This window comes from Mustela putorius, unplaced genomic scaffold (assembly GCF_011764305.1).
Source record: "Mustela putorius furo isolate JIRA1106 unplaced genomic scaffold, ASM1176430v1.1 tig00003869_pilon_pilon_pilon, whole genome shotgun sequence".
Classification (NCBI taxonomy): domain Eukaryota; kingdom Metazoa; phylum Chordata; class Mammalia; order Carnivora; family Mustelidae; genus Mustela; species Mustela putorius.
Window position 1 is genome coordinate 22,885,341 of NW_025422021.1, and position 14,769 is coordinate 22,900,109.

Sequence of the window (14,769 nt, forward strand, 5' to 3'; positions counted from 1 at the left end):
TACAATTGTTCTGTATTGATACAGCAAACCTGAAAGTAATTTATGAGCAGTATTAGGGCAGCAAGGACCAGCAACGAACTTTTGACCCCAACCGAATTGTTCTCATTTGTTTAGCAAGCGTGTGGGAAGTCACGTAGGTGAGCGCACAACACATAGCACAGACCCTTTCTCAGTGCTACTCAACTTTTCCTGTCCTAAACCTTTTGTTAGGTTATTTGGACTTTAAAGGAGGCACAAGTCAGGGCCTGGTTTGGTCCTTGTCTCAAGCCTTATTGTGGCCTCCCACAGATTTGGTTGTAATTAGTCACAATTTCTCATGAGAACCATACTAAAAATGGTATACTCCTGATCAAGAGTTACAATGAAGTAAATCATAGATTTGACAAGCAATATATTGAACACAGGTCTGTAATGATTCAAAAATTATATGTCATCCTCCAAGTCTTGTAAAATAGACCCTAATGTGTAGGCTGATTAAATATAGTGCTAAGCTCTGTGCCCCACTACTGACGGAGGCATTGCCTAGAGTGAACTCGCTGAATTGAGGCCAAAAGATCCAGTAGCCCCTTCACTAAACAAGACCCTTATTAGCTAGACCACGGATCTGGGATCTGGACAGATCTTAGGTTTCTTGGTAGCTTGGGATGGGAGGCTGTTATTCATCTTTTTCAGTTTTCCAGAATATCCATACTGAATAAAAATAGCACTATAGAATATTGCCTTTTCCATTCTAGAGAACATTCCTATATGGGTTGTGGCCGTTGACTGTGAACAAAACAAAGTACAGGAATAGGTTGGGCACTCCAGATTAACAATTTGTTTTGGAAAAAGACAAAAGAAATGTAACATTATATGAAGTAATTATATTTTTCAACATTTGAAAATTTAAAAAGGTATCTATGATCTTGGCAAAGTCAGCCTCTAGTTCCTTTATGTTCTTCCTTACTTGGTTGGTATTATTATAACCTTTCTTTTTTGAAATGATGATGATAGAAGTTGCTTCCCCTGGTCCCCAGTGCTCTCCCTTGGGGAAGGCAAAAATTTAATGCAACCCTGGTTGCGTCCTGAAACTATTTTTGAAATTTAACTGGTTGGTGAAATCCCCAAATCTGGTTACCACTATTAAATATGGTTTTGTGTGAATATCAACAACTATATGGCCAGGACCTAGGTCTAGAATGCATTCATGCCAGTGCTTGGCTGAAAGCCTGAGGATCCCTGGTAACCCCAGCAGGGATTGGCAAACAGGTCAGATGAAAAGGAAGCAGAAGCTCTGTGGCCCTCTTTTGGGGAGGACTCTGAGCCTTATCCTGCAACTCTAGGGAAGGCTGGGCTTTTCCAAACAGCAGCTGAGTCCAGTGGCCCTATGAGGCTGTTCCTGGAATACTGATGCCTTTTGGACTGTGGATGGAATTTCACGTGGGGGTGTGTTTAACAAGAACACATTGGCAAAGTGGGAACAGGTTAAATCCTCTACATTTCAGTGCCACCACAGGAGACATTTCCCGCCATATATTGGTTGAAGGCTGCCTCAGTTTATCCAGGCTGGTGGGGGCTGGAGGATCTTTGATGACTGCTGAGAGGGTGGGATGGGACTACGGAGGAGGAGAATGGGTTGGGGATAGTGAAGAGCAACTGTGTTCCTCAGGACTCACCTCAAAGAAAATTCCCTGCGTGCTCCTGCCCCCTTTCCCCCAGGTTGGATTAAGCAGTTCTCAACCTTTGTTCCCTAACACATTGTGCACACAACACTGACTGTCTTATCATGCTATCATAATGTGCTTTAACTCTATAATTCCTTTAAGGAATGGTCTTTTTTTCTTTTCTTTCCTTAGCTCTTACCATATATTTGACATACAGTAAAAATATTTGTGAAGATGAATTTTATATGTCAACTTGGTTAGGCGATAGTACCTGCATATTTGGTCAAATATTTGGATGTTGTTGTGAAGGTATTTTTTAGATGAGTTTAATATTTAAAGCAGTAGACTTTCAGTGAAGCAGATTACCCTCCATAGTTGCGTGGGCCTCATCAAATCAGTTGAAAGCTTTAAGAGAAAACAAACTGAGGTTCCCAGAAGAAGAGAGAATTCTGCCTCCAGTCTTCAGACTTGAACTGCGATATCAACTCTACCCTGGAAATTTTTGAATTGTCAGACTCCTCGGTCCAGTAAGCCAGTTCCTTAAAATAAATTCTCAGTGTTTCTCTCTCTCTCTTCCCGTGTGTGTGTGTGTGTGTGTGTGTGTGTGTGTGTGTATGTGCAGGAATATATACATATATATCCTACTGGTTCTATTTTCTCTGGAGAACCATGGCTAATACAATATTCTTTAAATAATAATTTAAGGAAATTTTTAACATCCAGAAACTTACCATAGAGTAATTCATGTATCACCTGCCAACGAGATTTATTATTAGAATTATTTATTATTTAACATCACCATCAAATCCACATAAGTTTAGGGATTAAGTGTATTAAAAAGTCATAAACTGGATGGGGGATTTCCTAAGCTTGAAAGCAAAGGAAGAAGGTACCAAGGAAAAGATTGATTGATTGATACTATTTCCATCTGTCACATTAGTTTTTTTGATAGCTAGAGTAAAGCTCCATAGAAAGATATTTAGAGAGGATGTTAACATTAGTCATTTTGGTGATATGGGATTAGGAGTAATTAATTTTATTTTGCTTTTTTATATTACATGTATTACTTGACTTCTTTTGACAAGGGCCAAGTTTTTTCCAAAAACAATGAAGATGGTACATTAGGAAGAAGCAAATAAATGTGAAACTGGGAAAATTTTATGTAACTGTATGGCAAAGGATTTCTGTTCTTTATAATGAGCTCTTTGAGAAGAAATTTAATACTTATCAAAGAGCTAAATGGCATGGACAAAAAATTCACCCAAGAGGAAATCCAGAGGAAATATTTGAAAAAGAAAAATTCAACCCCAGTTGTAGGGAAGTGCAAATTAAAATAGGTGCAACACCCATCCATCATTTTATTAAGATTTTAGTGAGAATATCTAATGCTGATAAATGGATTCTTTCATATAGGGCCAATGGAAATCTTAATTGGTACAACTTTTCTGGAAAACTATTTGACAGTGTCTATCGAGAAAGTCTGGTGTTGTGATTCCACTTCTGGGACTCTAGCCTAGGAAACTAAATTTGGTTAAAGATTAATCCACAGAAATATTCAACACAGTGTTATTTAATTGCAAAAATTGGAAACTTTTAAAAAGCTTGCCATACCTAAATGTTCTATAGCAAATATACTTCAAGATGAGCTAAAAAAAAAAAAAAAAGATTTATACTGAGTGAATCAGGAACCATAAACTCTATAAAAGATTCTCATTGTACTTATGACTGATAATTTACCCATTTATTTAGTCATTTATCCAATAAACATTTTTCAAATTCTACTTAAAAAAATGGAAGCAAGAGAAATGCCTAAAAACAAGTAAATGCTGGATGTCATTCATTTACACTAATAGAGGGTCTATAAATGCCATTAAGTGACTATAAACAGGTGATTATAAAAGCTCATGATATAATACTGACAACATAAAAGGAAGAACATAAAGTTGTGTTTATAGGTAGAAACCTATATAGAAAAAAAGACTGGAAGATAATACACCACAGTAAGAATAGTTACAGGGTTGTGAGTCTTTTCATGTGTTTGATCATTTTCCATTCTTCCATATAGTGTTTTAAAAGATTTTATTTATTTATTTGACAAAGAGTGTGAGCAAGAGAGGGAACACAAGCAGGGGGAGTGGGAGAGGGAGAAGCAGACTCCCCGCTGGGCAGGGATCCTGATGTGTGGCTCATTCCCAGGACCCTGGGATCATGACCTGAGCCAAAGGCAGATGCTTAAAGACTGAGCCACCTCGGTGGCCCCATATAGTTTTTTTTTTTTTTAATATGTTTTAATTTAATACACGTTTCTTGGTTTTTTAATTATCTGCCATACCCTATTGTAGGTATTTGGGATGTGATGATAGATGAGGCAGAAAGCGTCCCTGCCTTCATGTACTTTTCATTCTAGTGGAACTGATACAATAAATTAGCTAACTGCAGATAGCAGTATATAGTGGAAAGGATGGGGAGAAGATCACTTATGGTGAGGAGTCTGAAGATTTCCCTGCAGTGGTGACATTTGAGCTAAGGCCCAAAAATTAGAAGGAGAGGAAGCACACTCCAGACAAAGGGAGCAGCCAGGGGGGTCGGGGTGGGGGGAGAAAAGAAAAAACCGTTAGGTGGGAAAAAACTTGTTATCTAGAGCTCTGAAAAGGAGACCAGTCAGTATGTCTGGAGGGCTGTGTGATAAGAAATGAGGTTTGAGAAGTGTGAAGGAGTTTGAGGAGTTCATTATAGATCCTGGATATCAACCTTTTGTCCGTACTGTCATTTGCAAATATCTTCTCCCATTCCATGGGTTGCCTCTTTGTTGTTTTGACTGTTTCCTTTGCTGTGCAGAAGCTTTTGATTTTGATGAAGTCCCAAAAGTTTATTTTCACTTTTGTTTCCTTTGCCTTTGGAGACATATCTTGAAAGAAGTTGCTGTGGCTGATATCGAAGAGATTACTGCCTATGTTCTCCTCTATGATTCTGATGGATTCCTGTCTTACATTGAGGTCTTTTATCCATTTTGAGTTTATCTTTGTGTACGGTATAAGAGAATGGTCTTCTACATATAGCTGTCCAGTTTTCCCAGCACCATTTATTGAAGAGACTGTCTTTTTTCCACTGTATATTTTTTCTTGTTTTGTCAAAGATTATTTGACCATAGAGTTGAGGGTCCATATCTGGACTCTCAACTCTGTTCCACTGGCTTATGTGTCTGTTTTTATGACAGTACCATGCTTTCTTGGTGATCACAGCTTTGTAATAAAGCTTTAAATCAGGTAACGTGATGCCCCCAGTTTTATTTTTGTTTTTCAAAATTTCCTTAGCGATTCGGGGTCTCTTCTGATTCCATACAAATTTTTGGATTATTTGCTCTAGCTCTTTGAAGAATACTGGTGGAATTTTGAATGGAATGGCATTAAAAGTATAGATTGCTCTAGGCAGTATAGACATTTTAACAATGTTTATTCTTCCAATCCAAGAACATGGAATGGTCTTCCATCTTTTTGTGTCTTCTTCAATTTCTTTCATGAGTGTTCTGTAGTTCCTCAAGTACAGATCCTTTACCTCTTTGGTTAGGTTTATTCCCAGGTATCTTATGGTTCTTAGTGCTATAGTAAATGGAATTGATTCTCTAATTTCCCTTTCTGTATTTTCATTGTTAGTGTATAAGAAAGCCACTGATTTCTGCACATTGACTTTGTATCCTGCCCTGTTGCTGAACTGCTGTATGAGTTCTAGTAGTTTGGGGGTGGAGTCATCAAAATCAAAAGCTTCTGCACAGCAAAGGAAAGAGTCAAAAAAACAAAGAGGCAACCCACGGAATGGGAGAAGATATTTGCAAATGACAGTACAGACAAAAGGTTGATATCCAGGATCTATAATGAACTCCTCAAACTCAACACACACAAAACAGGCAATCATATAAAAAAAAAATGGGCAGAAGATATGAACAGACACTTCTCCAATCAAGACATACAAATGGCTATCAGACACATGAAAAAATGTTCATCATCACTAGCCCTCAGGGAGATTCAAATTAAAACCACATTGAGATATCACCTTACACCAGTTAGAATGGCCAAAATTAACAAGACAGGAAACAACATGTGTTGAAGGGGATGTGGAGAAAGGGGAACTCTCTTCCACTGTTGGTGGGAATGCAAGTTGGTGCAGCCTCTTTGGAGAACAGTGTGGAGATTCCTCAAGAAATTAAAAATAGAACTTCCCTATGACCCTGCAATTGCACTCCTGGGTATTTACGCCAAAGATACAGATGTAGTGAAAAGAAGGGCCATCTGTACCCCAATGTTTATATTGGAATGTGGCAATGGCCACAGTCACCAAACTATGGAAAGAACCAAGATGCCCTTCAACGGACGAATGGATAAGGAAGATGTGGTCCATATACACTATGGAGTATTATGCCTTCATCAGAAAGGATGAATACCCAACTTTTGTAGCAACATGGATGGGACTGGAAGAGATTATGCTGAGTGAAATAAGTCAAGCAGAGAGAGTCAATTATCATATGGTTTCACTTATTTGTGGAGCATAACAAATAACACGGAGGACATGGGGAGATAGAGAGGAGAAGGGAGTTGGGGGAAACTGGAAGGGGAGGTGAACCATGAGAGATTATGGACTCTGAAAAACAATCTGAGGGTTTTGAAGGGGCGGGGGGTGGGAGGTCGGTGTACCAGGTGGTGGGTATTATAGAGGGCACGGATTGCATGGAGCACTGAGTGTGGTGAAAAAATAATGAATACTGTTATGCCGAAAATAAATAAATTAATTTTAAAAAAAGGTTAATTAAAAAAAAAAGAAGTGGGAAGGACCCAAGTTGGAGTGACTAGCTTATGAGGTCACAAATAATGGCCATGGATTTGTTTTATTCCAGATGTACTTAGATTCCATTGAATATAGCTCTCTTCTTAACTAGAAGACAAATAAAAAAAAATCCCAAGACTGAGAGAACAGTTTGATGAGAAGCCATTTAGGCTGGCAGCCCAAGAATAGAACTTCTTAAATTAAAGGAGAATGACATGGAAGGTGACAGAGGAAATGTGTCTCGTGATTAGGAACACCTTCTTCTTCGACATGATGTTTTGATATGAGAGATCCCAAGTGAGGTCCTTTTCTTCTGTCCATGGCTACCAAGTCTAAAGCTGGCCAGGGAGCTGCAGGAAGTGTGCCCTCCCTAAGGAAACAAGCATATACTTTAAGAGATGTCACGCTAGTCCCCAAAGCAGTCATCATGAAACTGCCACCCCTACCAGCCTGTTGCCAACGACTGCCTTGACTTCCAGAGGCAGAAAGGACAAGGCTGTCCTCTCCCCAGCTCAGAATTCTTCTGCATTTTCATGCTGTCACAGGGATATTTTAAGAGAATCCGCACAAATAATACCATCATCCCCCCTTTTTAGATTAGTTTAGATTAGTTTTTTAGATTAGATTAATTTAGATTAGATAACCTTTATGTGTCATCTTAGTTTTGTATCCTACTGCATGAGCTTAGGGGCTAATGTTATTAGTGGTAATTTTGGAAAAGCCCTTCTTTGACAAATGAACTTTTCAGTTACTATGTGGAGAAGTGAAAATGTTAAACTGATCATTTTTCTCTGTTAAGTTTTTGAATTGCACAAATAGTTTTTTTGAGATTATGCCATAGGACATGTCCTTTCTGTATCTGGTCCCCATTTTGAGGCTATAAGTAAAGAAATAACTTAATCCTGGCCAGCTTTAAACTTTACTCTTTTTGTCAGCCATTTAAACATTATTGGGAAATGTTTTCACTTCTATTTAGTAGAGTCAGATTTTTCTATGTTGTGGTACTCTTGAATAGCTTTTGGTCTCATGTGCCATTTCTGTGTTGGTGTATATATCTATGATTGAAGCATTAGGCAAGACTTTCTTTAAGTGTCTGGCCCAATTCAGAGAGGTGATGAACTTCCCCTCTCTCCCTAAAAATATTGTTCCAATATTGGAAAAAGCTTTAGATTCTCATATGATACAGGATATGGTTAATAATCTTCAATGTTAACTGGAGAAATTTTGTTGGATTATAAACTAGTAGGAGCCATCCATCCACTAAAATATCATTTTGGGAATTTGGGGGTATAAACCTATCCTTTGGGTGCTCTCTCTTTTTATTTATCATACCTAAGATAACCCCTGTAGTTAGTTGTACTGAGTATTGGGACATGGGCTCAGAGGAGGAAAAGACTATAAAACTGGGGTCTTTAAAAATCTTTTTATCTGCTTCCTGACCTTATATTTCAGGTGAGGCATCTATAATGCAGAGACATTGTAGTGGTGGGTGGTTTGCGGTGGAGATGGGCTGACACGTCTGGTTTCATCTAGTGTTGCCTGTGGCATGAGGGCATTCAAAATGGCTAGTCCTATTATTCAAAATGTGCTGGACTCTTTGTAATTTGAGCCCTGCAGCTGGAAGTGAAAACAATTCTCTTGGATGGAATCCCTCCCGTGAGAGTGGTTCCTTTCTGAATGTCCTTGGATCAGCCTGGTAAATAGAATTTCTAAAAGTTGTATCTCTTTTGAAAACTCCTTTGGCCAAAAAGTTTACCTTTATTTTGTCCCTATTTTAGTAATTCTGCTTTCTTTTTCTATCATATTTTTCCCTAACATGAAGGAAGAGAAATGATTTGAAATGACCCCATGACAAGAAAATCAAATGTTGAAAAGGAATAGAAGGGAAGCTAGGTCTTTGCCTGATTTCTTTTGACCTCTCTCTGGCTTTCCTTTACACACACTAGTGCTAGTTGTCCTGGTGTTCTTTTTATATTCAGCACATGGATGAGCTTGAATTGTTCCTTTGTTAACTCAGAAGTCTGCAAATGATGAAAAGATTATATATTCAGCAGGTCAAATTGGAGACAGTTTTCTGAATTAAAAAAAAAAAAAAAAACTGTTCAATAGCCTGCTCTAAAATTAGGGAAATTGAATCAACTGATGTCTGGAGAAGAGGAAAAGTAGTGTGTCAGAAATTTGTGTAAGACACTGGTCAATCGATATTTTAGCATATAAAATGTAGGCGACTGATTTATTGCAAGTAGTATCTAATTCAAAACAACTAATATTTCCCAAGCAAATGGTTGGCTTTTTAACTCTTGTTAGCACATAAATACAAATTAATAAACTTGGTTATTTTTCTGCTGTCTGATGGATTTTACATTTCTGGACACCAGGGTTTGCTTGCCATCACATGAAAATATGGATGAAAATTTATTTTCTGGTTGATTAAGAATGTGCACATCCTTTGGTTTCATGTGGGTAACAGATGTCTTATGAGTAACAGATGTCTTGGCTTTTACACACTAATTGGCAAAAAGGGGGAAAAGGGGCTAATTAAAAGGGTGGGAGGAGATACAAGAAAAGTGCAATCTTTCTTGTGGGGAAACTCTAATAGACCTCCTTATTCTGGGTAATTACCTCCTTCTTCAACTTCATTTGCTATCCCTTTCCATATGACTCAAGTACATTATAACGGGAAAGTACAAAATAAAGAAACATAAGGCTGGACTACTGTCTGCTAACAGCCAGATTTATCCTGTCATGGAATATTCTAGTATAATTGACTCAATTAACATCAGTCTTTTAAAAAACAAAATATGAAAGCATAAGTCTAATCACTAAGGGCAACTTATGTTTTAATTGGCAGCACAAGGGTTCTATGTTGAGGGTGGTTGATATAAATATAATTTAATTATATACCAAATGTGACCATATAGTGGTTTGATGGGAAGTGAAAAATGCAAGACTGAATATGTTGCATGTTAGATATACATCTTAGGTTCCTTTTAGTTTGCTGTTTGTTCTCCAGCAGGGCTATAGTACTGACAGTTGACCTGGAATAAATGGGAACATTTAGCAGATGTTTGAAGCTATTATCAACACATTCTCAGTTTTGTCACTGTTTTCCATTGTGTACCATGCAAAGCAAGGTGGCATTTACTGTGCCTTAACTATGTCACCTCGGTCTGAATTAATCTTCTGATTTGTATCTTTTACTTAAAACTGAAGGAAATCTTTATAGCTTATTAAACATTCAGTGAGTATCCACATTATTCCTTGGTAAGAGCTATTAATTATGTAGTCATTTTTATAAGGAGCTAGTAATATTTCCAAGAAAAGGTATCAGGTTAGACACTTAGAGGTTCACACTTAATACACAACTTAGACAACCTGAAAGGTAAGGTTATTTACGTAGATGCACACACATGGTAATTTACTTTTATTTAACTACCTGTCTTCTCAGAAAATAAGTAGGTTTTTAAAAATATCAACTGTGTTTTGAAAGATAATTAGGATAATACAGATCAAAATCTCAATTGTCAATTGTCAATTATTAACTTATTTCTGCTGTATTAGAATTATATTTTATTCAATTGCTGGAAACTGGTGAGATAGGAAAATGTTTTATGGACTTGTCTTTTAAAAAATAATATAATATATATGTATATATATATATATCAGTTTTGGTAGGGTAGAAACAACATTGCTTGAGTAGTCTTTTAGCTTCTACATTAATTCAGTCACTTGATTTTTTTTTTTTTTTGAGCATTATTTCATTATCTATAGAACGGAGATAGGGACACCTAACTCCCACACTGGCACTGGGAATTATACATAAGTAATGATAAATATACATGAAACTAACATATGTTTAACTGTTGAGTGCTTTATGCTTGTCTTCCTTCAGTGGACCCATATTCCATAGTTAGTTGCCTTGATTTCTAAGCTAGCTTCTCTTGGAAATAGAAAATTTATGGAGACTTTGATGAGGAGTCTAGTAACAACTGGTTTGAGACTGTGTGTCAGAAGACTTATTCTTCCCAACTTCAGCCCCTTAAAATATGAGGGTAAAGAATAACCACAGTGGATTACGTTTCTTCAATGTCAAAGGCTTTCTATATTTTGTAATTGTAAATTTCCATGAGTTATAAAATCATAGACTATTAAATGGTGGCACTCTATGAGGTTTCAGGATTTGGGGATCCACTGACCTGACCCTGGTTTATTTCCCATTTCCAGAAGAAGCCACAGAGCCCCTGTAAGGTTAAATGTCTTCTCTAAAGTCAATGAGCAAGTTAGTGACAGAGGTAGGACTGAGACCTTCTTTTCCTGAGGTCCTTATTTAAACCGTCGCCAGATGCCACCCTGCTGTGTGACTATCTAGGTTCTAAACTGGTCTGTTAAAAGAAGGTGAGCACTCAACTCACTCCACAGGTAGAAAGGGATGCATTTCTTTGTTATGCTTATGTTGGACAGTGCCCCTTGGTCATTGTGTTACTAGGTCCCAGCATTTCACCGGGAGCTGTTGATTTAGGAATAGGCCAGTTGAGTTTAAAAAGGTGGGACTTAGACCACAGCTAAGAAAATTGTTTTAAAATACAGTAGCAACTGAATAAATGCACAAAAATACAAGCAATAATAAATGAAGATTGGGCCACCGATTTAATAAAACCGGTGACTGAGGGGTAACAGAGAGCAGGAGCATATATTTATCCAGTGCTGTTCATTTAAACCCTTCCTCAATTTTCATTAAGATTGAATTCTGCTATTCAAGTATTAGGAAATGAATTTGCATGATATCTTACCATCTGTATATCTATATATCTATATCTATATATCTATGTCTTAAAGCTTTCCGCCTTACACGTTCCAGGATTGAAGTGTGTATGTCTTCTGTGTGACTCTTCAAACTTTACCTGCCAAACTGAAGGAGCATGCTGGGCTTCAGTTATGTTGGCCAATGGAAAAGAGCAGGTGATCAAGTCCTGTGTCTCTCTCCCAGAACTGAATGCTCAAGTCTTCTGCCATAGTTCCAACAATGTTACCAAAACCGAATGCTGCTTCACAGACTTTTGCAACAACATAACACTGCACCTTCCAATGGGTAAGGCATTCCTCTTTGTTCATTCCACATTTAATTGTGCTAGGGGGAAATTATATAAGCATGCTAGAAATCAAGGTGTTGGTTGTTACTGTACATAGGAAAATCCATTTTACAGTTCTCTCCGTTTTTTGACTGGTGGCATTCTCTAGAGCCTCGGTGAGGCTGATTTTTTGTTTTAATCGCACAGGATTGTCAAAACATTGACAACCGGATAATAATTGTGAAGACATTTGTCCATGTGAATTGTATTTTTTGAAGTGATTAATGGACCCAGAGTAAAATGCCAATTTGTATGGATTCTTGTAAAGGAAAGAAATTGAAATGTATACCAAGGGTGGGGGGAAGAGACTAAAGAGCAGAACTAAAAATAGTAGATTGCCACTTTTATGGAGACAAAATCTTTTTTTCATGGGCACCTTCTGGATAACTTCTTTGCCTCCCTGTGCAAGCCCTCAGGAGCAGAAAGATGGAAAATGGGGTGTAACTCTTCATTATTGTGCAGATAAATTCCTGCCTTGCCCCCAATATCATGGTGTTTTATCCTAATTTACAAGACACTGAAAAGCTTAATCTCATTTTTTTATCGGTAATTTGGAATCTGAAACTTGGGGGGATGTTAAGGGGCAAGTAATTAAATCACAAGCTGATTTATGACAGGAAACATTCTGTAGTGAATTTTCTTTAATGTGTATTAATTTAGTAATAATTCAGTGCTTATTGCTATGTTACTATCTGCACACTGATACATAGTCTTCCTTACAAAGTAACATTTTAAGTTAGTGTTATCATCTCAGCTGCTCCCCTATCACCATATCAATATTCTACTATAGTACTTTTTAACCTATTATCTTTTCTGTAAATTCACTGTCCCCCTTTTTTCTGAAGAACATTTATTTTATGCAGAAACTGGGCATCACTACCACAAATGAAAAACCAGTTTACTTACCGTAAGTAGAAGATGACTGTGTGCTTAAACAAACATAGCTACTGCATTCCAGTTAAGTATTTTATATTTTCTTTTTGTTTAAAAGACAGAAGAATGTGATGTTTAAGACATACTAGCAGAAAATAAGGCTTTTTGGTTATCAGAGAAACTAAGAGAATTAGAAAAATAATTATTATGTAATTCAATGTTATTTAAATCATGTTTGTTGACCATTCTAAATCATCTCAGGAACACTTAAAATCATTTTATGTGTCACCACTGAGACTTGTCCCAATCTTTGGGACATTAAACTACCCACTGCAAACTCAGAAGTCATATCTGGCATATTTCATCCCCCAAGGTTACTTGCAGTTATGGATGTTAGACCATACTTAGACTCTGTGTCTCAGATTCCATAGGCTTCCTTGGTTTGGTGCTGATCTGGCATTTATTCTGGATACTGTATTTTCTCCCATGGTTATCCGAGATACCCTGAAGTGAAGCCTCTCTGTATCTGATATTGGTCTTCCCATGACCAAGATCCAAAAATTAAGGAGGGGTACATAAGTCTGCCTTAGCCTGTGGCCATGACATCTTTGAGGTGGTTTCCCACATGCTGCCAGTCAGTATAGACACAAGATAGTACTTTGACAGCAACAAAACGTCTTGGAGGGCAAAATGGTTCATTTACAGTTGGGCAAATTAAAGATACTTAGTGCAGCTAGATGGTGGGTCCTTTCCAGCCTAACTATACACTCTGAGAAGCTTATATTCTACCCTGAAGTCCACGTAGGAACCAGTCTTTTTTTAAAATCAATTTTATTGAGGTGTAATTTAGCTATAATAAAATGCACACATTTTGAGTATATGGTTTGATAATTTTTGGCACACACATACTCGGTACAACCACCACCACTTTTCCATTGCCTCATAATGTTCTCCTCAATCTATCCCCAGTTTGACCAGGGCTCAACCGATCTATTTTTCTGTTACTGTGGACTAGATTTACTTTCACACCATGGAGTTCTTATGGAAGATGTTATTTTACATTTGACTTCTTCCAGTCAGGGTTTTTTGAGATTTATGCATGTTGTGGGTATGGTAGTAGCATATCCATATAATGGTAGTATCCATATAATGGTAGTATCCATTATATGGATATACTACAGCTGTTGCTGGTACCCATTCACCCACTGATGAGTCCTCACCTTGTTTCTATGTGGGGGCTCTTAACAAAGGTGCTATGACTGTCTATGTACAAGTTTTTGGATATATGTTTGTGTGTGTGTGTGTGTGTGTGTGTGTAAGAAAAATACCCAAGAGTGGAATTATAGGATCATATGTTAAGTACCTATTTGTTTTATAAATATAATCTCCCAAGTAATTTTCAAACTGTACTGTTTTATATCCCCAACAGAAATGTATGATAGTCCCAGTTTGTCCATACTTTTATAGTCACCTGGTATAATCAGTTTTTTTTTTAATTGTAGCCGTTCAAGTGATTGTGTAATGGTATTTCATTATGGTTTTAGTTTGCGTTTCCTTGATGATTAATGATGTCCATTTATTTTTATGTGCATATTGGACAGTGGTGTGTCTTGCTTTGTAAAGTGTCAAATCTTTTCACATTAAAAAAGTTGAATTTAAAACTTCTTTATGTAATCTGAAGACAAGTCCCTTATCAGGCATGTGTATTATAATTTCTCCCTCTCTGTGGATTGCCATTTTGTTTTCTTGAATGTGTCTTTTGCAGAGTACATTAAAATTTGTGAAGTATGTATTTTTATTATGTTTTTCCCATGTGTCCTGTCTTAACTGAGGAAGTCTTTATCTACAAAGGCCATAAATATTCTTTTATATTTTCTCCCAGAAATTTTACATTTCAGCATTTCCATTTAGACCTATATTCAGTTTAAACTTAATTTTTGTTACTATGTGAGGTTTAGGTGAAATTTTATTTTGTATATGGATCTGAAGTTGTTTCAACATCATTTGTTGAAAAATCTATCCTTTCAATTATCTTACCACTTTGATTGAACGCAAAGTGACCAAAAATATGTGTGTGCATATTTCTGACCTCATAATTCTTTTCAAGTGTTCTGTATGTCTATATTAATGTCACTATCCAACTTTCTTTATTATTGTAGCTTTATAGTAAGTATTAAAATCAGGTTGTGTGACCTCTCCAACTGTGTTCTTTTTTAAAATTGTTTTGATTATTGTGAGGCCTTTGCATTTTTATTTAAATTCTAGAATTAGTTCAGCAGTTTTTACAAAAACCTGAGATTTTTTTT

General features: G+C 36.9%; 1 protein-coding gene across 1 annotated transcript in view; it reads left to right on the forward strand.

Annotated features, from left to right (window-relative positions):
- ACVR1C (activin A receptor type 1C) overlaps nucleotides 1–14,769 on the forward strand; it is a 78,860-nt gene that overhangs the window by 22,581 nt on the left and 41,510 nt on the right. Inside the window, exon 2 of the mRNA XM_004743893.3 lies at nucleotides 11,320–11,550. Coding sequence (XP_004743950.1) covers nucleotides 11,320–11,550 — 231 coding nt within the window. The remainder of the gene's footprint in view (nucleotides 1–11,319; nucleotides 11,551–14,769) is intronic.